The sequence below is a fragment of the Orycteropus afer genome, unplaced genomic scaffold (assembly GCF_000298275.1).
Source record: "Orycteropus afer afer isolate SDZICR_OR568_19922 unplaced genomic scaffold, OryAfe1.0 scaffold00367, whole genome shotgun sequence".
In the NCBI taxonomy this organism is placed as follows: Eukaryota; Metazoa; Chordata; class Mammalia; order Tubulidentata; family Orycteropodidae; genus Orycteropus; species Orycteropus afer.
Window position 1 is genome coordinate 249,701 of NW_006921954.1, and position 22,731 is coordinate 272,431.

The 22,731-nt window shown below is 37.1% G+C and overlaps 1 protein-coding gene across 1 annotated transcript in view; it reads left to right on the forward strand.

The window, feature by feature from the left end:
* The window catches only part of LARP1B (La ribonucleoprotein 1B), a 218,251-nt gene that overhangs the window by 11,307 nt on the left and 184,213 nt on the right, over window positions 1-22,731 (forward strand). Inside the window, exons 5-7 of the mRNA XM_042782555.1 lie at window positions 16,537-16,671; window positions 16,898-17,063; window positions 22,166-22,310. Coding sequence (XP_042638489.1) covers window positions 16,537-16,671; window positions 16,898-17,063; window positions 22,166-22,310 — 446 coding nt within the window. The remainder of the gene's footprint in view (window positions 1-16,536; window positions 16,672-16,897; window positions 17,064-22,165; window positions 22,311-22,731) is intronic.

Sequence of the window (22,731 nt, forward strand, 5' to 3'; positions counted from 1 at the left end):
TTACAATAACGGACTAATACAATATTTGTCCTTTTGTGACTGACTTATTTCGCTCAGCATAATGTCCTCCAAGTTCATCCACGTTATGCGGTGTTTTGCATAAATCTAACTTTTTAAGGAAACACCATACTGCTTTCCATAGTGGTTGTATCATTTTATAGTCCCATCAGCAGTGTATGAGAGTCCCAGTCTCTCCACATACTCACCAGCATTTGTTGTTTTCTGTCTTGTTGAACTTTGCTATTAATGCTGGGGCCAGATGGTATCTTATTGTTGTTTTGATTTGCCACTCTCTAATGGCTAATGGGGAGCACTGGTAGCGTAGTGCCTAAGGCACTAGCAGCTAGCAGTTCAAACCCCCCAGCCGCTCTTCGGAAGGAAAGTTGGGCAATCTACTTCCATAGTGATACTGCCTCAGAAACCCAAGGAGGTGTCGCTATGAGTCGGGTCTGACTGGACGGCACGTAACAACAACAACGATGGCTAATCATTGGGAACATTTCTTCATGTGTTTCTTGGCCACCTGATATCCTCTTTGGTGAAGTGTCTGTTTTTGTCTTCTGTCCATTTTTGAATTGGATTGTTTGTCTTTCTGTTGTTGAGGTGTTAGAGTTTCCTGTAAATTTTAGAGATAGGTCCTTTGTCAGATGTGTCCTTGCTGAATATTTTTTCCCAGTCTATAGGTTTTCTTTTTACTCTTTTGGAGAAGTCTTTTGAAGCACAAAAAAATTGAATTTTTAGAAGGTCTCATTCATCTATTTTATCTTTTGCTGTTTTTCTGCATTTTGGATTATGCTTGATAGTCTATTTCTACCATATATAAAACCAAACCAACACCAAACTCACTGCCATCGAGTTGATTCCAACTCATAGTGACCTGCTTTGGTTTTCTTAGGTGGTAAATATTTATGGAAGTAGATTTCCCAGTCTTCCTTCCACAGAGTGGCTGGTGGGTTTTAACCATCAACTTTCTGGATAGCAGTCATGTGCCTTAGGCACTAAGCCACCAAAGCTCATGCCTCTTTTTTTTTCCTTAAGGAGCTTTATAGTTTCAGGTTTCACATTTAAGTCTTTGATCCTTCTAGAGTTAGTGTTTGTATATGGTATCAGGTACAGATCTTGTTTCCTTTTGTTGCAAGTGGATATCTAGTTTTGCTAGCACCACTTGTTAAACAGACAATCTCTTCCCCATTTAGTGGATTTCAGCCCTTTTTCAAAGGTCAGCTGACTGGTTGCTGGATCTATTTCTGGGTTCTCAATTCTATTCCAATGGATGTGTCTGCCATTGTACCAATACCAGGCTGTTTTGACTACTGTGGCTATATAGTAGGTTTTGAGATCCAGGAGTGTAAGACCTCCTACTTTGTTCTTTTCAATGTTGTTGTTAAGTGCCATTGGGTTGGACCCAACTCATAGCGACCCCTCCTTGGGTTTCCGAGGTGGTATCTCTACAGAAATAGGTTGCCCAGCCTTCCTTCCAATGAGTGGCTGGTGGGTTTGAACCACCAGCCTTCTGGTAGCAGTCAAGTGCCTTACACACTATGTTACCAGAGCTTCCAATAGTGGCTTTGCTTAACCAAGGTCTCTTTCCTTTCCATATAAAATTAGTGATTGTTTTTTCCATATCCTTAAAGAATGTTGATGGCATTTGGATCAGGATTGGATTGAATAATGTATAGATTGCTTTGGGTAGTACTGACATTTTCACAATGTTCAATCTTCCTGTCTGCAAGCTTGGTTTGCCCTTCCATTTATGTAGATCTCTTACAGTTTCTTGAAGTCTTTTGTAGTTTTCTTTGTACAGGCCTTCTGTGCCCCTATTGAGATTGATTCCCAAGTATTTTATTTTTTCGGTAGCTATTGTAAATGGTATTGATTTCCTTTTTTTTTTTTTGAACAACATCTTTGCTGTTATAGAGGAATCCAAGTGATTTTTAGATGTTGATCTTGTATTCTGCCGCAGTGCTCAATCTCTCAATTAGTTCCAGTAGTTTGCTGACTCTCTTGGGGTTTCTGTATAGGATCATATCATCAGCAAATAGGCATAGTGTATTTCTTCCTTACTAATTTGGATGCATTTGATTTCCCTTTCTTGCCCTATTGCCCTGGCAAGGACATCCAATACAGTGTTGAATATTAGTGGTGTTAAGAGGGCATCCTTGTCTGGTTCCTGTTTGTAAGGGGAATGGTTTCAGTTTCTCTCTGTTGAAAATAAGTTTTGGCTGTTGGTTTTGCATATATGCCCTTTATTACATTAAGGAATTTTCCTTCTATTCTTATTTTGATGAGAGTTTTGATCAGGAATGGGTGTTGGATTTTATCAAATATCTTTTCTGCATCAAATGATATGATCATGTGGTTCTTTTCCATTGTTTTATTTATGCGATGGATGACATTGATTGTTTTACTAATGTTGAACCATCCTTGCATACCTGGAATGAATCCCACTTGGTCATAATGTATTTATTTATTGACATGTTGGAATCTATTGGCTAGGGTGTTGTTGAAGATTTTTGCTTCTGTATTCATGAGGGATATTGGTCTGTAGTTTTCCTTTTTAGTGATGTCTTTGGTTTTGGTATCAAGGTTATGCTTGCTTCATAAAATGAATTTGGGAAAATTCCATCTTTTTCTATGTTCTCGAATAGTTTGAGTAGGATTGGTGTCAGTTCTTCTTTTGAATGTTCGGTAGGATCCTTCAGTGAAACTGTCAGGGCCAGGACTTTTTTTTGTTGGTAATTTTTTTATGACCTCTTTGATTTCCTCTTTTGTTATGGGTCTGTTATAATCTTCCACCTCAGTATGTTAGTTTAGGTAAGTAGTATGTTTCTAGAAATCTGTCCATTTCTTCTAGATTTTCAAATTTGTGGGAGTATAGTTCTTCATTGTATTCTGATATTAATCCTTTTTATTTCAGTTGTTCTGTTGTGATGTTGCCCAATTTATTTCTTATTTGTGTTATTTGTATTCTCTCCCGCTTTACCTTTGTTAAATGTGTCAGTGGTTTCTCAATTTTATTAATTGTTTTAGAAAACCAATTTCTAGTCTTGCTGATTTTTCTGTATTGTCTTTCTATTTTCTGTTTCATTGATTTCTTCTCTAATCTTTATTATTTCTTTGCCTCTGGTGACTGTAGGCTTTTTTTGGTGCTTGTGGTAGTTCAGTTTGTCTGTCAACTTGGCTGTGCCAGGTTGAGTGGCTGGGCAGCTGGATGTAGTATTCCCCATGATGAGACTGGTAATCAACTCTATGGTAGAATCTTCTGTGAGCAGCTGAGTAGCTGCCTTAGCAATGTGGTCTGCTTCCTGTATATAAGGAGAAGTCTTGGGGATAGTCTCCAGCTTATGGCACGCTTGGACCCTGCATGTAGCTGTGTCATTGTTCAGCAACCTGCCATGCTCTGCCAACCTTGAGACTTACAATGGATTTGAATTAATGGCCTGCCGTGTGGTTTGGTAACATGGGGACTGTACCATTTTATTTGTCCATGTTGGTCATGTTAGTCTCAGCAGCCAGAATCTGCCTGAGTGAAGAGATGCCTCTAGCTTCAGTGGGCCCAGGAGCAAGAGGCAGAGCTGAAGCTCAAGGTCAAGTGCTTTCATGCAGCCCCTGGCACTTGGAATTTGGACTTCTTAGCCTCCCAAATTGTAAGAGAACAAACTCCTGTTTGTTAAGGCCATCCCATTTGTGGTATATATTCTTGTCAGAGAGGCACTAGGTAACCAGAACAGTGCTCTTTTACTGATTGTTGGAGATGTTGGGTTAAGGTCTTGATTTTGGCTCTTTCTCTTTTTTTTTTTCATGTGTATGTTTATTGTTGTAACTTGGACTCTGATCACTGCTTTTGCTCTGTCCAAAAGATTTTGGCATGTCGTGTTTTCATATCGTTTGATTCAAGGAATTTTCTAATTTCATTTTGTATTTCTTTTATTACCTAGTCATTTTCAAGGAGGATATTACTCACTTTCCATATGTTTGCTCTTTTTCCATTGATATTCCTATTGTTGATTTCTAGTTCTTTAGCATTGTGGTCTGAGAAGATGCTTTGAAGTATTTCATTGTTTTAAAATTTATTATGGCTTGCTTTGTGGCCTAATGTATGGTATATTGTGGAGAATGTTTCATGTGAACTGGAAAAGAGTGTATATTGTGCTATTGTTGTGTGAAGTGCTCTGTAGATGTCTATAATGTCAAGTTGGTGGATTGTATTGTTTAGGTCTTTTGCGTTTTTGTTTCTTTCCAGTTGTTCTATCTTTGATTGAAAGTGGTGTATTAAAGTTTCCTATGATTGTGGGAGCACTGGAGGCCTAGTGCCTGTGGCATTTGACTGCTAACCAGAAGGCTATAGGTTCAAACCCACCAGCCACTCCTTGGAAGGAAGACTGGGCAGTCTACTCCTGTAGAGCTACCACTGCGGAAACCCAAGGAGGGGTTCACTGTGAGTCGCAGTCGACTCAATGACAATGAGTTTGGTTTGGTTTTACTATGACTGTGGAGTCATCTGTTTGTCTTTTCTATTCTTTAAAATCTAAATTATATATTTTGAGGCTCTTTCATTGAGTGCATAGATACTTATTATGGTTATGTTTCATGTTTTCTTGTTCAGTTGATCCTTTAATCATTATATAATGTCCTTCCTTATCTCTTAGGGTGGTTTTTGTCGTAAAGTCAATTTTATCAGAAATTAATATTGCCACTCCTGCTCTTTTTTGGTTGATGTTGGTTGATAGATCTTTTCCAGTTTGATTTTTAGTCTGTTTTTGTCTTTGTTTCTTATGTGTTGTATCTCTTACAGACAGCATATTGATTGGTTATGTTTTCTTATCCAGTCTGCGACTCTCCATCTCTTGAGTGGTGCATTTAATCTATTTACATTCAGTGTAATTATTGACAAGTATGAATTTGTTGTTGTCATTTTGTTATGTGCTTTTTCATGGTGTTACTGATTTCATTGTTCCATATAATTTTCTGGCTGAGCTCATTTTGTTTATGAATTGTGTTGTCATTTCCTTTATTCCTGTTGTTTTAGTATTTGGTAAATATTTGTCAGTTTGTTGTACAGTGGTTGCTTGCATGTTGCTGTGAGGCTGGAATTTATGCCACTGGTGTGCGAAATGCCAGCAGGGTTAACCATGGTGGACATGTTGCAGCGGAGCTTCCAGACTGAGACAGAGGCAGAAGAAGAAAGAGGCCATCCACTTCTCAGATAATTGGCCTGTGAAAACCTTATGAATAGCAGTGAAACAGTGTCTGACATACTACTGGAGAAGTGTCCGATATAGTGCTGGAAGATGAGCTCCTCAGATCACAAGGCACTCAAAATACGAGTGGGGAAGTGCTGCCTCCTCCTTGGGACCTCCGTTTGCTAATGTGGGACCACTCAAGATGAGAATAAACAGCTGCAAGCATCCATTTATAATTGGAATATGGAATGCACGAAGTATGAATCTAGGAAAATTGGAAGTTGTCAGAATTCAAATGGTACGCATAAAGATCAATATACTAGGCATTAGTGAGCTGAAAGGGACTGGTTTTGGCCATTTTGAATCAGACAGCCATATGATATGCTGGGAAGGACAAATTGAAGAGCAATGGCATGGCATTCATCATCACAAAGGATTTAGCAAGATCTATCCTGATGTACGTTGCGGTCAGTGATAGGATAATACCCATATGCCTATAAGGAAGACTAGTTAATACTACTGTTACTCAATTTATACACCAACCACCAAAACCAAATATGAGGAAATTGAAGAATTTTACCGGCTTCTGTAGTCTGAAATTGCCAGAACATGCAATCAAGATGTGTTGATTATCACTGGTGATTGGAATGCAAAAGTTGGAAACAAAGAATTGCCGGTAGTTGGAAAATATGGGTTGTGTGATAGAAATAACCCTGGAGGTTGCATAATAGAATTTTGCAAGACAAACAACTTATTCATTGCAAATACCTTTTTTTCAGCAACTCAAATGGTGGCTATATAGGTGGACTTTGCCAAATGGAATACTCAGGAATCAGATTGAGTACATCTGAGGAAAGAGGCAATGAAGAAGCTCAATATCTTCAGCCAAAGCAAGGCCAGGAGCTGATTATGGAACAGACCATCAACTGCTCATATGCAAGTTCAAGTTGAAGCTGAAGACAATTAACAGAAGTCCATGAGAGACAAAATATGATCTTGATTACACCCCTCCTGAATTTAGAGACCATCCAAAGAATAGATTTGATGCATTGGACACCAGTAACCTAAGACCAGAGGAATTGTGGGATAACATCAAGAACAGCACCCATAAAGAAAGCAAAAGGTCATTAAAAAGACAAAAAAGGAAGAAAGGAACAAAATGGATGTCAGAAGAGACTCTGAAACTTGCCCTTGAATAGAGTAGCTAAAGCAAATGGAAGAAATGACAAGATAAAGGAGCTGAGCGGATGATTTGAAAAAGCGGCTTGAGAAGACAAAGTCAGTTGCTATAATGAAATGTGCAAAGATCTGGAGTTAGAAAACAAAAATGAAAGAACACACTCAGGATTTCTCAAGCTGAAAGAACTGAGGAAAAACTTTAAGCCTCAAGTTGCAATATTGAATGAGTCTATGGGCAATATATTGAATGATGCAGGAAACATCAAAAGAAGATGGAAGGTATATACAGAGTCAGTGTACCAAAAAGAATTGGTTGGTATTTATCCATTTCAGGAGGGTGGCATATGGTCAAGAACCAGTGGTATTGAAGGAAGAAGTCAAAGCTGTACTGAAGGAATTGGCAAAGAACAAGGCTCCAGGAATTGATGGAATATGCATTGAGATGTTTCACCAAAGGATCCTGTGCTCGAGGCACTCACTTGGATATAACAAGGATTTGGAAGACAGCTACCTGGCCAACTGACTGGAAGAGATCCATATTTGTACTCATTCCAAAGAAAGGTGGTCCCACAGAATGAGGAAATTATTGAACAATATCATTAATATCACACACAAGTAAAATCTTACTGAAGATAATTCAAAAACAGCTGCAGCAGTATATTGACAGAGAATGTCCAGAAATGGAAGCTTGATTCAGAAGAGGACATAGAATGAGGGATATCATAGCTAATGAGAGATGGATCTTAGCTGAAAGCAAAGTATACCAGAAAAATGTTTACTTGTATTTTATTGACCATGCAAAAGCATTTGATTGTGTAGATCACAACAAATTGTGGATAACATTGAGAAGAATGTGAATTCTAGAACACTTTCTTGTGCTCATGAGGAAACTATATATAGACCAGGAGGCTTTCGTTTGAGTAGAACAGAGGGCTACTGCCTGGTTTAAAATCAGGAAGGGAGTGTGTCAGGGTTGTATCCTTTCATCATACTCATTCAGCCTGTATGCTGAACAAATAATCTGATAAGTTGGACTGTATGAAGAAGAACATTGCATCAGGATTGGAGGAAGACACATTAACAACCTGCAGTATACAAACTATACAACTTTGCTGAAAGTGAGGATGACTTGGAGCACATACTGATGAAGATTAAAGACTTCAGCCTGAAGTACAGTTGACACCTCCATATAGGAGCTCTGGTAGTGGAGTGGCTAAGGCATTTGACTGCTAACTAGAAGGCTGGCAGTTCCAACCCACCAGCCACTCCTTGGAAGGAAGGTCAGGCAATTGTAGTGATACTGCCTTGGAAAGCCAAGGAGGGGTCGCTATGAGTCGGATTTGACACCATGGCAGTGAGTTTTTTTTTTTTTTTTCTTTTAATAAAGAAAACAAATACTCTCACAGCTAGACCAATAAGCAGTATCACAGTAAAAGGACACAAGATTGAAGTTGTCAAAGACTTCTTATTACTTGGTTCTACAATCAACACCAATGGAAGCAGCACTCAAGATATCAGACAGTGTATAGCAGCATTGGGTAAATCTGCTGCAAAAGACCTCTTTGAAGTGCTGAAGAGCAAAGATGTATCCTTGAAAAGTAAGGTGTGCCTAATCAAAGCCATGGTATTTTCCAGTCATCTCTTACGCGTGTGAGAGCTGGACAATGAATGAAGAAGACAAAGAAGAGCTGATGCTTCTGAGTTGTGGTGTTGGTGAAAGAGTACTGAAAGTGCTGTGAACTGCCAAAAGAACTAACAAATCTGGCTGGAGAAAGTACAGCCAGAGTGCTCCTTGGAGGCAAGAATGGCCAGACTTCATCTCACCTACTTTGGTCATGTTGTCAGAAAGGACCATTCTCTGGAGAAGGATATCATGCTTGTTAAAATGGAGGGTCAACGAGGAAGGGAATGACTTCAACAAGATTGATTGACACAGTGACTGCAGCGATGGGCTCAGGTATCGCAAGGATCATGAGGCTGTTGCTGGACTGGCCAGTGTTTCATTCTGTTGTACATAAGGTTGCTGTAAGTCTGAGATGACTCAACAGCACTCAACAGCAACGACAACAAATATTGGTTCTTGTCTCCTTTTTTACTGTAATGCGAAGGTTTATCATTTTTCTTTGAGGTTATCCTGTGATGAGTTTATAATGGTCCATTCTGTCTTGCAATTGTGTTTACTTCTTCACCATTCAGAAGTTCTGTAAATACACAGTTTTTCCCCTCTTTTTGGTTTGTAGTTGTCTTAATTTGCCAATTGATGTTCTCTGGTTTCCTGTTTATAATCTTGTAGGCTTATTTAGTTTGGATATTCCATAACTATTTTGGTTTCTGGGTTTATAGCATTATGTGTGTTAGTGGTCCGTTGTTGTTTGCTGTTATTGTTTCTCTGTCCATAGGACTCCCTTTAGCATCTCTTGTAAAGTTGGTCTGGTTTAAACGAATTCCCTTAATTTCAGTTTATCTGGACATGTCCTAATTTATTTCACCATCATATTTGACGTACAGCTTTCCTCTGTATATAATTCTTGGTTGGTAATTTTTCTCATTGAGGGTTTTTTTTTCAGATTTCATCCTATTGCCTTCTTGCCTGAGTGGTTTCTGCCAGGAAATCAGAGCTTAGTGTTATTGGTTGCCTTTTGTAGGTAACTTTTTGTTTTAACTGTGCTGCTTTCAGGATTCTTTCTTTGTCTTTGTCTTTAGTGAGTTTGATGGTGATATGTCTTGGTGATTTTCTTTTGGGGTCTATCCTGTTTGGGGTTTTTGGACTTCGTCAATGGATGTCTTCTCGTCTTTCATCATATTAGGGAAGTTTTCTTCCAAGAGATCTTCCACTATTTTTTCCTGTGGTTTTATTAGTCTCTTAGTGTTCTGGAATTCCAATTACACATAGGTTATTCCTTTTGATGGTATCCCACATGAACTTTAGGCTTTCTTCATTTTGTTTTGACCGTTTTTCTGATTGATCCTTTTCCAAAGAAATATTGAGGTATTTGTCTTCAGTCTCACTAATTCTGTCTTCCGTTGATTCAATTCTACTCCTTTGCCCTTTCAGAAAATGTGTTACTAACCTATTTTTGAAAATTTAGTATTAATCTTCTGGATTTCTGTGTGTAGATTTTGTATCATTTCTAGTTATTCATTTATTTTGTCATTTTGTTCTTGTCCTCTTAAATTGTTCTAGGGTTTTGTCTGCTCTTTTCTTAATTTTGTTAGTGTTTTCCTTTATCTGTCTCTTGGTCCACTGAGTATAATTATTTTGAATTCCTTATCAGGAAGTTCCAGTACTCTTTTTTTTCCTCAGTGATGTGTTTTAGGTCTGTATCATTGTCCCTTGTTTCTACTGCTTTATTTTGCTTCTTTGTGTGGACTTTGATGGCCTGTTGTCTCTGAGACATTATGATGTGTTTCTGTTTAATTAGTGATTGTGTGTTGGAGTGATTTGCCTCAAATTTTTGTTTTCTTTGGATGTATCTGAGTAAGCTGGGTACTGTGCTCCTTTATTTGCTAGTTGGTAGCACTTATACACTCACCACCTGCCTCCTGTCGGGTGTGCTAGATAATAAGAGTGGCTACACAGATCTCTTAACTGTTTGTGAAGAGCAATTAAGGGTGAGCCAGGCTCATATTGGCTGTTGTGTTTCATTGGCCAGTTTGTGCAGAAGCAAGTGGTGGCCCTCACTCAGTAGGTGGGCTGCTCTTCCACTTAGATAGGCACTTAGATAGACATAAGCAATAATTGATAACCACCAGAAGCGTAAAAGTATGTGGACAAAAACACACACTGTGTAAACACAGAGGAGCAATCCCCCAAAAGAAAAAGACAATTAAAAAAAAAGGAGAGGCAATAAATGAGACAAAATATTAAAAAAAAATACTTTAATACTGTAAATGAATAGAAAAAGAGAAAAAAGAACCACAGTATCTGTGATGGAGGAATAAAAGAAAAGAAGTAGAGGAAGAGAATAATGAAGAAAAAAATGGGAAAAATGCAAAAAGACAAACAAGGGATGGGGGCAACCACTAGAAAGAAAAAAAATGGGAACCAAGAAAAGGGAAGAGAGAAAAAGCTGAAAAGTAGAACCTGAGAAGGGAAGAAGAATGAATAAAAGTAAAAAGAAGAAGGAAAAAGAAAAAAAAGAATAATTTTGAAACAAGCAAACAAAAACAAATCCTAGGGGTAGAGTTGTGGCAGGGCATCCAGGCTCAGCCAGAGCTCACAGACTGGGATGGAATTCCTGCTGGCCCAGAAGGTGGGTGGGGGTGAGGGATGGCCACATCTTCATTCACCAAGAGGGTATGGGGTATAAGAGTAACAAGGGGAATATTGCCCCTTTGCAGTCCTCAGCCACTGGTATGTCTCTGTTGTCCTTGGCAAATGGAGCCTATTCTTAGGTCCCTGAAATCTGAGAGAATGCTGTTTTAAATATCCAAAATTTTTGAACTGCTTGTTAACCATTCACAATACGTCCACAGCTCAGTTTGTCTTCTTTGCTGTTTCCATTTTTAGTAATTAGTCACCAGTGTAGTCCTCTGGGCAGCCCTTGGCAAATGGGGCTGATTTTTAGGTCCTAACACCACTTGGAAATACCCAGACTCTTCGAATCACCGGGAATGTGCAGGTCTGTTTATCTCCTTATTCACTGTTTTCATGAAAGTGGTTCGACTAGTTGGAGTGTAGTCTGCTGCTTTATCCTTCCTTTCACAGCTCAGGGCTCCAGGATTATCTTCTGTATCTGTATCAATTGGTTTCTCTGTTCTTTGTTGAGAAGGGTCTGTGTAGTTTTTCCTGTCTATTCCGCTGTCTTACCAGAACTCCTTATCACCCAACTTTTGCCAATGCAACTTTTTACAGGTGTACAACTTATTGATAGCAATTACATTAATGTATTTTATATGTATATCTCTATATCTCACATAGTAGTAACCATTTTGAAAGTAAGTTAGCAGTGTTATGACCCTTTAATCTTAGATGCCCTTAGAATATATTTTGTACAAATAGTAACCGTAGCAGTTAAGAAAATAGACTTAACGTTAATATAATATGACTACCCACAGTCACATTTTCCTAATAATATCCTTTATAATTTGTCTTTTTCCTTTTCCAGGATCCAATCTGGGATAACACATACCTTTGGCTGTCTTTTTCTTTTAGTTTAAAACAAATCTGAAACAGTTCTTCTCTCTTTGCCTTTCATGACATTGCCATTTTGGGTTTTCTGATGTTTCCTCACAGTTGGATTTAGGTTAAGAGTTTTTGCAGGAATACTACAAAAGTACAGCAGTTTTCTTCCTACTGTATCACATGGGAATACACTTGATCTTCGTTAGTCTCATCATTGGTGTTATTAGCTATGATTACTTGGTTAAGGTGATACTCCAAGTGTCTGTATTTTAAAAGTGCTCTTTTCCTCCTTGTAATTAATAAGTAATTTTTGGGCATAGATTTGAAACTATGGATATTTTCCACATGAGTTTTAGCTTACATAGATTCTTGCCTGGTTGATTTATTATTATGATGGTTGCCGTAAATGCTGATTTTTTGAACTTCATCATTCCTTCTATGTTTATTAGTTTGTATTCTCCTCTAAGGAGTAGTAAAATATACTGTTAGTAATAGAATTTATCATTCCCATAGATTTTTTTTTTTTTTTTTAAATTGTGATTTGGGTGAGAATTTACAGAACAAACTCACTTTCTCATAGATTGTTAATTTATTCAGTGGGTTATAATCTGTTACTATTTAATTTTATGTGCAAATTGACCTGGTTTGGCTAGTGGGAACCTCTTTTGGATGGTTTCTGAATCCTTTTCTAAAAATCAACTTTATTGAAATGTAATTTACATACATTAAAATGCACTCATAATTACTACCTTCACCCCCAACCCTTAACCTGCTTTCTGTTACCGTAAGTTAGGTTTGATTTTCGTAGAATTTCACATATTGAAACTATATAATGTGAATAAAGTATATCATATATCTCTTAGGGAGCTCTGGTAGCATAGTGGCTAAGACCCTTGCCTGCTAACCAGATGGCTGGCGGTTCAAACCCACCATCCACTCCTCGGAAGGAAGGTTGGGCAATCCTACTTCCGTAGTGATACTGCCTCGGAAACCCAAGGAGGGGTCGCTATGAGTCGGGTTTGACTCGACAGCACATAACAACAACAACAACAATATATCCTCTTCTGTCTTTTTGCTCCGCATGTTTTTCAGTCATCCATCCATAGTTTTCCATGTACTAGTAGTTTCTTTGATTGCCAAATAATATCCTATTGAATTAATATGTTGTTTTTGTTCTGTGTTACCAGGTTGATTCATGCTCACAGTGACCCTATAGGACAAAGTACAAATACCCAGTAAGATTTCCAAGGATGTATTCTTTATAGAAGCAGATTGCTACATCTTTCTCCTGTAGAGTGGCTGGTGGGTTTGGATCACCAACCTTTCTGTTAGCAGCTAGATGCTTAACATACTGCTCTCCTAGGGTTCCTTATTGAAGGAATATATATATTCCTTATCCATTTCACCTGTCAGTACTCATTTGGCTTCTTTCCTTTTTTTGGCTGTTGTGAACAATGAACTTCTGTGTGGGCATATGTTTTAGTTTCTCAGGTAAATACATAGAAGGAGAATATTCTGGTATGGATGATTAAGAGTGGTGGTATGAGTTATTTTGGTAATATTTATACTCAACTTTGTAAGAAAGTGCCAAACTATTTTCCAAATTGGCTGTACCACTTTCATTGTCACCAGCAGTGTTTATTGTTTAATTTGCCATGTATTTTTCCCAACAGTTGGGTATTTTCAGTCTTTAATTTTAGCTTTTCTAGTTGTGGTAGTTCATTGTTGCTTTAAACTTCATTTTAGCTATACTTCTCCTTTTTTCCTGCCTCTTGCTCGTCTTTCTTTCCTTTCCTAAGAACTGGGCCACATGTAGATTTTCCTGTATTTTGGATTTGGCTGATTGCTTTGCCATGTTGTTGTTGTGAGGTGCCATCAAGTTGTCTCAGACTCATAGCAACTAATATACAACAGAATGAAACAGTGCCTGGTCCTGTGGCAGCCTCATGATCCTTACCATACTTGAGCCCATGGCTGTCATTCATCTTGTTGAGGGCCTTTTTCGTTACCCTCCACTTTACCATGCATGATATCTCCAGAGAATGTTCCCTTCTGAAAACATGACTAAAGTAGGTCATATGAAGTCTGGTCGTTCTCACTTCCAAGGAGCATTCTGGCTGTACTTCTGCTAGGACAAATTTGTGAATTCTTCTGTCAGTCTGTGGTACTTTCAGTATTCTTCACCAACACCACAACTCAAGAGCATCAACTCTTCTTCAGTCTTTGCTTTGCAATGTTGTTGTTATGTGCCGTCGAGTCAGACCTGACTCCTAGTGACCCCTCCTTGGGTTTCCGAGGCAGTATCTCTATGGAAGTAGATTGCCCAACCTTCCTTCCGAGGCGTGGCTGGTGGGTTTGAACCACCAGCTTTCTGGTTAGCAGTCAAGTGCCTTAGGCACTATGCTACCAGAGCTCCTAGTGTTGTTTAGTATCTTCTTTCTGTGTGTTTAATATCTTCTTTTTATGTGTTTAGTTTTTGATAATAAATTAGAAATTTCTAAATGGTAATAATATGTTTATTAAATTTTCTTAGTTCTTCTTATCCATTCACAGAACAGCAGGCCTTAAAAATGATCAGACTTAAAAGATTGCAACAGAAAATTGTAAAACCAAATGCTCAGCTTGTTGTTTACACATAACATATAGTGTTGTTTAATATTTTCTGTATATTGGGCAATCTGCTTCTGTAAAGATATCACCTTAGAAGGTGTTGCTCTGAATCGAATCAACTCGATGGCAGTGAGGTGTGTCCCCCTCCTCCCCATATAGTTGGTAATAAGAGAAAGAGATTTGATTAGGTGGTTAAGATTCTTGTTTTTGCTTGTGTATTTTCTACTGTATCACAGAAATAAAATGTCTGATTGTTTCTCAGTTGTGTTGAAGGTTCAGCTGGCTCAGGTGGTAATATGATCCATCCATCATATTGAGTCTCATCAATCTTTAACTTGATGGCTTTGTTTTCATTAAACAGTTATTCCTCAAATACATTATTTCAAGAACGTTTTCTCAGGTTTCAGAAGCAGAGGATTTGTTATGTGTAAATAATAGGCTGAGCATTTCCTTTTTTATTTTCTTTGTAGATTTTTTAAATATTCTTAAATCAACCCTAGGTTGAAAATGATATTAATTTGTTTTCTAAAAAAATTTTATTGTGATTTGGGTGAAAGTTTACAGAGCAAATTCATCTTCCATACATGAGTTCATGTACACTTTGTCTTGACATGGACTGCAATCTCCCACAGTGTAACAGCTCTCCTCCCACTTCCTTCCCATGGCCACTTCTTCCTTATGCTAAGCATTTCCTTTTATAGTTTTCTGTTGAAATCTTTTAAGTCTGAACATTTATAAGGGATGTTGTTCTGTGAATGGATAAGAAGAACCAAGAAAATTTTATTATAAATATATTTCCATTTAAAAATTTCTAACTTATTTTGAAAAACTTAATTAAACATAAAAAAATTGAAAGAATTGTACAGTGTACACTTGTCTAGTGACCATCTAAATTTTGTAATTTTACTATATTTAACTCACCCATTCATCCATATACTGAATCATTTGAAAGTAATTTGCAGATACTTATGCATTGTTATTTTAAGAAAAATGTCATCTAACAAATTCCCTAATCCCATCTAAAATCTAGTCAGTAGTTACAATCTCTATTATCTATAAAATAATAGACAAAAATAATTAAAGATTTTTCTTGACTTCTTAGCAATTGATTTTTGAATTTTAAAATAATAAAACTTGTCCATAGGCAAAACTCAAACCAAACCCATTGCCACTGAATCAATTCTGATTTACTGAACCCTGTAGGATAGAGTTATACTCCCCCATAGGATTTTCAAGGCTATAATCTTTAAGGAAGCAGACTGACACTTCTTTATCCTGTGGTGTGGCTGATGGGTTTGAACAGCCACCGGATCTTTGGGTTAGTAGCTGAGTGCTTAACCTGTGTGCCATCAGGGATTGTTTCACTTTCATTGTTGTTGTTGTTGTTATGTGCCGTCGAGTCAGCCCTGACTCATAGCGACCCCTCCTTGGGTTTCCGAGGCAGTATCACTACGGAAGTAGGATTGCCCAACCTTCCTTCCGAGGAGTGGCTGGTGGGTTTGAACTGCCAGCCTTCTGGTTAGCAGTCAGGTGCCTTAGCCACTATGCTACCAGAGCTCCCTTTCATTAGCAGTGCATAAATTTGATGTTATTGGGCTTTAAAATGTGGGCCAGACTGGGATATGTGAAGTAGTCTTTGTTTCAATTTCCATGTCTCGATTTTCTATTCTATTTGTTTCTTGGTTGCTGTTTTTATATTTATTGGCCATTTGCATGTCCTTGTTTGCCCTGTCTTTTATACATTTTTTTCCCATTGAGTTGTTTTGTGTGTATGTGCATGCTTGTGTTGTGCATAAGAGAAAAATATGAATTCTACATATAATTCCTGTATTGTTCTGAAGACAATCATTTCCATGTTTGTTGTTTGTCTTTTCATTTCTTTTTTTCTTTAAAAGGAGCTTCTTTTAAATAGAAACATCCTTTCCTTAAACATTTTGTGAAAATAAGTAAATTTCTGGGTGTTTTAAAAGTATAATCTTAGCAAAGGACTTGTTTTTCTATTATGTTATTTTACTTATTAGAATGTCTTTATGTGTCATAACTTTATGGGCCCTCTTTTATGCCAGAGATATTTGATACTTTCCTCTGGGGTTTTTTAAAGGCGCTCTGGTGGCATAGTGCCTAAGGCATTTGACTGCTAACCAGAATATTGACGGTTGAAGCCCACCAGCCACTCTGTGAAAGGAAGACTGAGCAGTCTACTTCATAAAGATTTACCACCTCAGAAACCCAGTGGGGGTTGCTCTGAGTCAGAATCGACTCGATGGCAGTGGGTTTGGTTTGTTACGGGGTCTCTCAAGTTTATATACATCTGAAGAATGACTTTGTTGCTGTCAACTAATTACAGATTGGGGGAGTTTGGTACTATGTTTTTTATAAAGATAATCATGTTATTTATAATTGCAAATTAAAATGTATAAATATTTTTTATTTCAAAAGGTTGGAGGCGAGATAGAGAAAAGAGAGATGATCAAGATGACGTGAGAAGTGAGGGTGGCAGTATCCGAGGTTCCTTTAGGGGACGAGGAAGAGGACGAGGACGGGGAAGAGGACGAGGCAGAGGAAATCCTCGATGTATGGCATGATTTTTTTTTTTGTTAAATCAGATGAATTTTGAAAAGAATGTGCAGACTCTGTTAGTTTTACTCACTGTCCTCAAATGTGTTTTGACTTCTAATAAAGATGGTTTTATACTTAATTATTCCTTGAAATATTTCACTCTGGATTTTTATCTGTAGTAACTATTTCTTCCTTTTTTTTTTAATCTGTGATTACTTTCTTTTTCTTTATTTACATCAAGTGAACTTTGATTATTCATATGGTTATCAAGAACAAGGTGAAAGGACGGATCAACCATTTCAAACAGAATTTAATACCAGTATGATGTATTACTATGATGATGGTACAGGTGTACAGGTGTATCCTGTGGAAGAAGCATTGCTTAAAGAGTATATTAAGCGCCAAATGTAAGTTGATATCACATAAACAGATGAAATAGTGGATCTGTTGCAAGATCGATCCTTAATGTTATTGATAGTGAAAACCTTATAACATATTTTCTAATACTATTGATTATTAACAGTTGGAGAATGCTTACAATATTTTGTAGTATATATCTTTCTAGGAAATATCCTAATAGGTATTTTACAAAAAAACGTCAATTTGGTTCATGTTATTTAATAAGTCTCATGCTTTCTCTACTATTCAGGTATTTCTCTGCTTTAAGGACATTATTAAAATGTCCTGGCATAATATGAACAATTAGATATAAGAGTATAAAACTTCTGTATATGTATTTGAAAAGGGCTTATTTGTGAATAGCTTTTTATATTAAAATTTGCAAATGAACACAAATGACAAAAATAATTAAAGATTTTTCTTGACTATTTAGCAATTGATTTTTGAATTTTAAATTTATTTTTATCTTTTAAGTTCTTCTTTGTGACACACATTAGAGGGGGGCTACTTAATCTTATTGAGTTCATGCTTTTTACCCTAGTTCTCACAGTAGTTGCTTTCTGGCTATTGAAGTTGAAGTTAGGAGAATATTGGTTTGTTGTGTTGTCTTTTAAAAAATGCCTCTGCATTTTAATATTGATTAGGATGTTTTGCATATTTATGTAGTAGTGAGAAATATGTTCCCAAAGTGATTTGCATAATGGATTTGCTGAAATTTTAATTTTCCTTTCTATATGCTTTCAAGGTGAAGGAAAATTAATTAGGCTGTTTTTGAAAGTGCATAAACATTTTCTAAACATCTATTTTTATTGTTTAATTTCATTGATAGTGAAAATTTCTTCATCAGCATCAGCTGGGCACTTTTCCTGGGATGCCTTCATGGTGGATTTAATTGGCTTACAATAGGTAGCAACTTGTTTATTTTGTTCTTGCTTCTTTTGTTACAGTTGACGCAAACACTGAAGAAAAGGGCGTTTTTATGGGCAGAAAGTGCCTGGCATGTGGCTATCAACTTCAAACCACTATTCCTGTCTTTTTTGTAATTCTTGCTGCCGGGTCCTTTCTGAGACCTGACAGTGGACATGCAACTCCATGTCAGAATAATCGGCCTCCAATGTGCTCATACAAGTGAGGGAGGAGCAGAGCTACTTCAGTGTTGACAAAATTTCTGATCATGCAGTGTAGAATCCAGAACTTCTAAGGTAGGACATGATAATGTCCCCTCGACACTGAGCAAAATAACAGACATGGCATTGGTCGTGACTCTTTTTATTATTTTAGTGTAGGATGTTAGTAGAATCTAGGTTTAAGTTGGGTCTTTAATGTTACCATTCTTTGATTAGTGGAGATTTGGCTTTTTGGAGTCATGGTTTTGATTTGGTGTAATTGAGGCTTCTCATACTTGGATAAGCTCATTGATTGTTTAGATTTTTCTCTTTGAGAATTCATTGAAAAACTTTTCCTTGCATTTGTTTGTGGAAAGGTGATGCTATGTATATTTTAAAGAGGCTTACAGTTAAAGCAGAACAATAAAAACCCTAACCATTCTGATTAAGTGTATTACTTTAAGTGAAAATTTATATTGTTGTTGTTGTTGTTACGTGCCATCGAGTCATACCCGACTCATTGCGACCCCTTCTTGGGTTGCCGAGGCAGTGTATCACTACGGAAGTAGAGTGTTCCATTTTCCTTCCTCATGAGGAGTGGCCAGCCTTCTGGTTAGCAGTCAAGTGCGTTAGGCACTATGCTACCAGAGCTCCTGAAAATTTATATTAATGTCATTTTTGATGTCAGAACATTAAAAATTTAAAATCTTGATTATTTCTAGCTGAGGAATCATTTTTGGCATTTGATGTAGGGATTAATGTGTTTTCATCATATTAGAAGTTAAATATATATGTTATAGGTAACAGGGTGATTTATGAATTTATCTGTATATATTGTTTTCAGGAAGGTAGTGTATTAAAAGGACTGCTTGTTATTCATAGTTTGCATCTACCTTGTGACTAAGTCAAATGCCTTAATGTCTGAAAATTAGAAGTTAAATTCAACATATGTATTATGTGCCTGGAGTGCAAGTGGTACAAATAAATGACTAAGGACTGGGCTACTAACCAAAAGGGTCGGTGGTTTGAACCCACCTACAGGTACATCAGATGAGAGGCCTGGTGATCTGCTTCCAAAAGGTCACAGCCATGAAAACCCTGTGGAAACAGTTCTACTCTGATACACATGGGGTCACCATAAGTAGGGTGGTTGGTTATTATGTGTCTACCACATGCCATTCCAAAGAAAGGTGATCCCACAGAATGTAGAAATTATAGAACAATATCATTAATATCACATGCAAGTAAGATCTTACTGAAGATAATTCAGAAACGTTTGCAGCAGTATATTGACAGAGAACTTCCAGAGGTTCAAGCCGGATTCAGAAGAGGACGTGGAACAAGGGATATCATAGCTGTTGTCAGATGGGTCTTGGCTCAAGGCAGGGAATACCAGAAAGATGTTTACTTGTGTTTTATTGACTATGCAAAGGCATTTGATTGTGTGGATCATGACAAATTATGGACAACATTGAGAAGAATGGGAATTTCCAAGCACTTGATTGTACTCATGAGGAATCTGTACCTTGACCAGGAGGCTGTCGTTCAAACAGAGCAAGGGGACACTACATGGTTTAAAATCAAGAAGGGAGTGTGTCAGGGTTGTATTCTGTCTCCACACTTATTCAATCTATATGCTGAGCAAATAATCCAAGAAGCTGGACTATATGAAGAAAAACTTGGTATCAGGATTGGAGGAAGAATCATTAACAACCTGAGATATGCAGACGATACAACTTTGCTTGCTGAAAGTGAGGATGACTTAAGGCACCTACTGATGAAGGTTGAAGAATACAGTCTGCAGTATGGATTACATCTCAACATAAAGAAAACAAAAATCCTCAGAACTGGACCAATGAGCAGCATCACAATAAATGGAGAGAAGATTGAGGTTGTCAAGGAATTCACGTTGCTTGGTTCTACAATCGATGCCAATGGAAGCAGCAGTCAGGACATTAGACGACGTGTAGCATTGGGAAAGTCAACTGCGAAGGAACTGTTTCAAGTGCTGAGGAGCAAGGATATCTCCTTGAGGACTAAGGTGCGCCTGACACAAGCCATGATATTTCCAGTCGCCTGGTATGCATGTGAGAGCTGGACAATGAATAAGGAAGACCGAAGAAGAGTTGATGCTTTTGAGTTGTGGTGCTGGCAAAGAATGCTGAAAGTACCATGGACTGCTAAAAGAACTAACAGATCTGTCCTAGAGGAATTGCAGCCAGAGTGCTCCTTGGAAGCAAGAATGGCCAGACTTTGTCTCACCTATTTTGGTCATGTTGTAAGAAGGGACCATTCCCTGGAGAAGGATGTCATGCTTGGTAGGGTGGCGGGTCGACGAAAGAGGGGGAGGCCTTCAACGAGATGGATTGATATGGTGGCTGCGATGATGGGCTCAAGTATAGCAGGGATTGTGGGGTTGGCGCGGGATCGGGCAGTGTTTCATTCTGCTGTGCATGGGGTCGCTATGAGTCGGAAATGACTCGACGGCACTTAACAACAATAACAACAACAACAACCACATGCCAGGTACTCTGGAAAGGGCTTTTGAGGTGTAACAAAAGTCAGAAAGTTCATTTCTTAAAAATATTTTTCTTCTGTGTTTTAGGAAAAGTAAATAATTTACTGATGTTACTAAGAAAGATATCAGCACTACTTTGCTGATGTTGAACATGGTTGTTAAAATTCTCTTGAAAAAGAACATTTAAGGGAACTTTGCACTTTGGTAGCTGGATAAATACCAGACTACAAAGAAACAACGTGGCTATCTTAAGGGTTAGAAGTTTACTTTTTCCCCTTCTCCAATAAAAGGTAGCTCAAAACTAGTTTTCAGTTGCCATGTTTCTTCAGAGTTAGAACTTGACTTAACTATATTACAGATAGGCATCTTTAGTCATGAAGTTTCATACCCATGGACATCACCTGGTTTGCTTTCTCATAACTTGCCTATCTTTGAAAACTTTGTTTTTGATGATGTGAAAACAGTATAGTATTATTAACTATAGGCTTTATGATCAGTGATGTCACATTTCTTACATAGTTTTTTTCTTTCATCTATTCTACCCCATTTATCTTGACCAATCTCTTTAGAATTTTCTGTTTTTCAAATACAGAGTTGTAATTCAAGCAAGTATTTCTCAGGTTATTATTAAAGGTATTCATATTATCTTTGTGTATCTTGAAATTTATAGTTATTGATCATAAAGTTTGTCCATTTGCATTACATTTTGGAGAAAGATTAAGTGGGTCTTTACTTTCTTGGATTAGATAAAATATCTAAACTTTTAAAATCTAAATTTTTCCCCTATGTACTTCAAGGTATTGTTAATAATAGTCCTTGTTTAGCTATACTGTATTTTCTTCGCTCTTTATGTTTATTATAATTATGTCCTTCAAAGAAAAGTGGGGAAAATGAGTCATTTAAATGTAAAATATGTATGTATGTGCCCTTGTGTTCCCTAAGTGTTTGCTGTACAATGTGTTGATTGCTAGGGTTGAGCAGCATAAAACAGTATTACTCTTGTCAGTTTAGAAAATTGTTCTCTGCTGTATGGACAATGTGAACTTGATAAAGGATATTTCTATTATACTTTCCTTCTCAGTGATAAAAAGTTGGAAGTTAATTTGTTGACATGTGTTCAGCTTTTTTGTTTAATGTTTAAATGAAACAAGTAGAATTAATTTTGTAGTGAAATTAACTCATTTAAAAAAATAAACTATTTTAAAGTAAAATTAACTGGTTATTTCATTATACTTAAGCTAATCTAAATAAGTTAATATTAATGTTTCTGGAAGATAATATATTTTCTCTCCACTCTTATGTAAGAGGAATTAGTAATTTAGTAGAGTTGTTTTTCCTGTCACCTCTTATACAATAACTATATTATGTGAAATCTGTGTTATCAACTAGATTAAGCTATTTTTATGGTAGTTTTTGTTTTAAGCAATCAGCATTTCTCTTTCTTCTTTAATGGATGAAACTTACATTTACTTTTTTATTTCTTCAGTGAATATTACTTCAGTATAGAAAATTTGGAGCGGGACTTCTTTCTTAGAAGAAAGATGGATGAACAAGGTTTCTTGCCTATTTCCTTGATTGCTGGTTTTCACCGTGTTCAGGCTCTCACTACAAACCTTAATCTCATTTTAGAGGTAATTATACATTTAATAGCAAACTGTAGTTGGCTAAGGCTCAGACTGCATCTCATGGCTTTTATCCATTTTGTAAAACCCAAATATGTGTCTAACTTTGGAGATTCAAAGAATTGCTAATGAGGTTTCTATTTTTAATCTGATCCTTCAGACTTAAACCTTCAAGGGTATTCTTGGTTCTTTAGTCTTCTTCAGCTTCCTGTGAAATAGCATATAGTCTCATTTATTAAAATTTTGGGGATTTTTCATTTGCTATAGAAAGTCTAATTTAAAGCACTCTTTGCAGTTGTGGTCTTGCTGCTTTTATTAATTGTCTTCCCTTTCTGGCAATTTTGTTTTTCTTTATGTTTCCTACTCCCTATGTTAGTGACAGATCTTAATCACAAAAAGGAAGGGAAGGAGAGGGTTTTTTTTTTTTTTT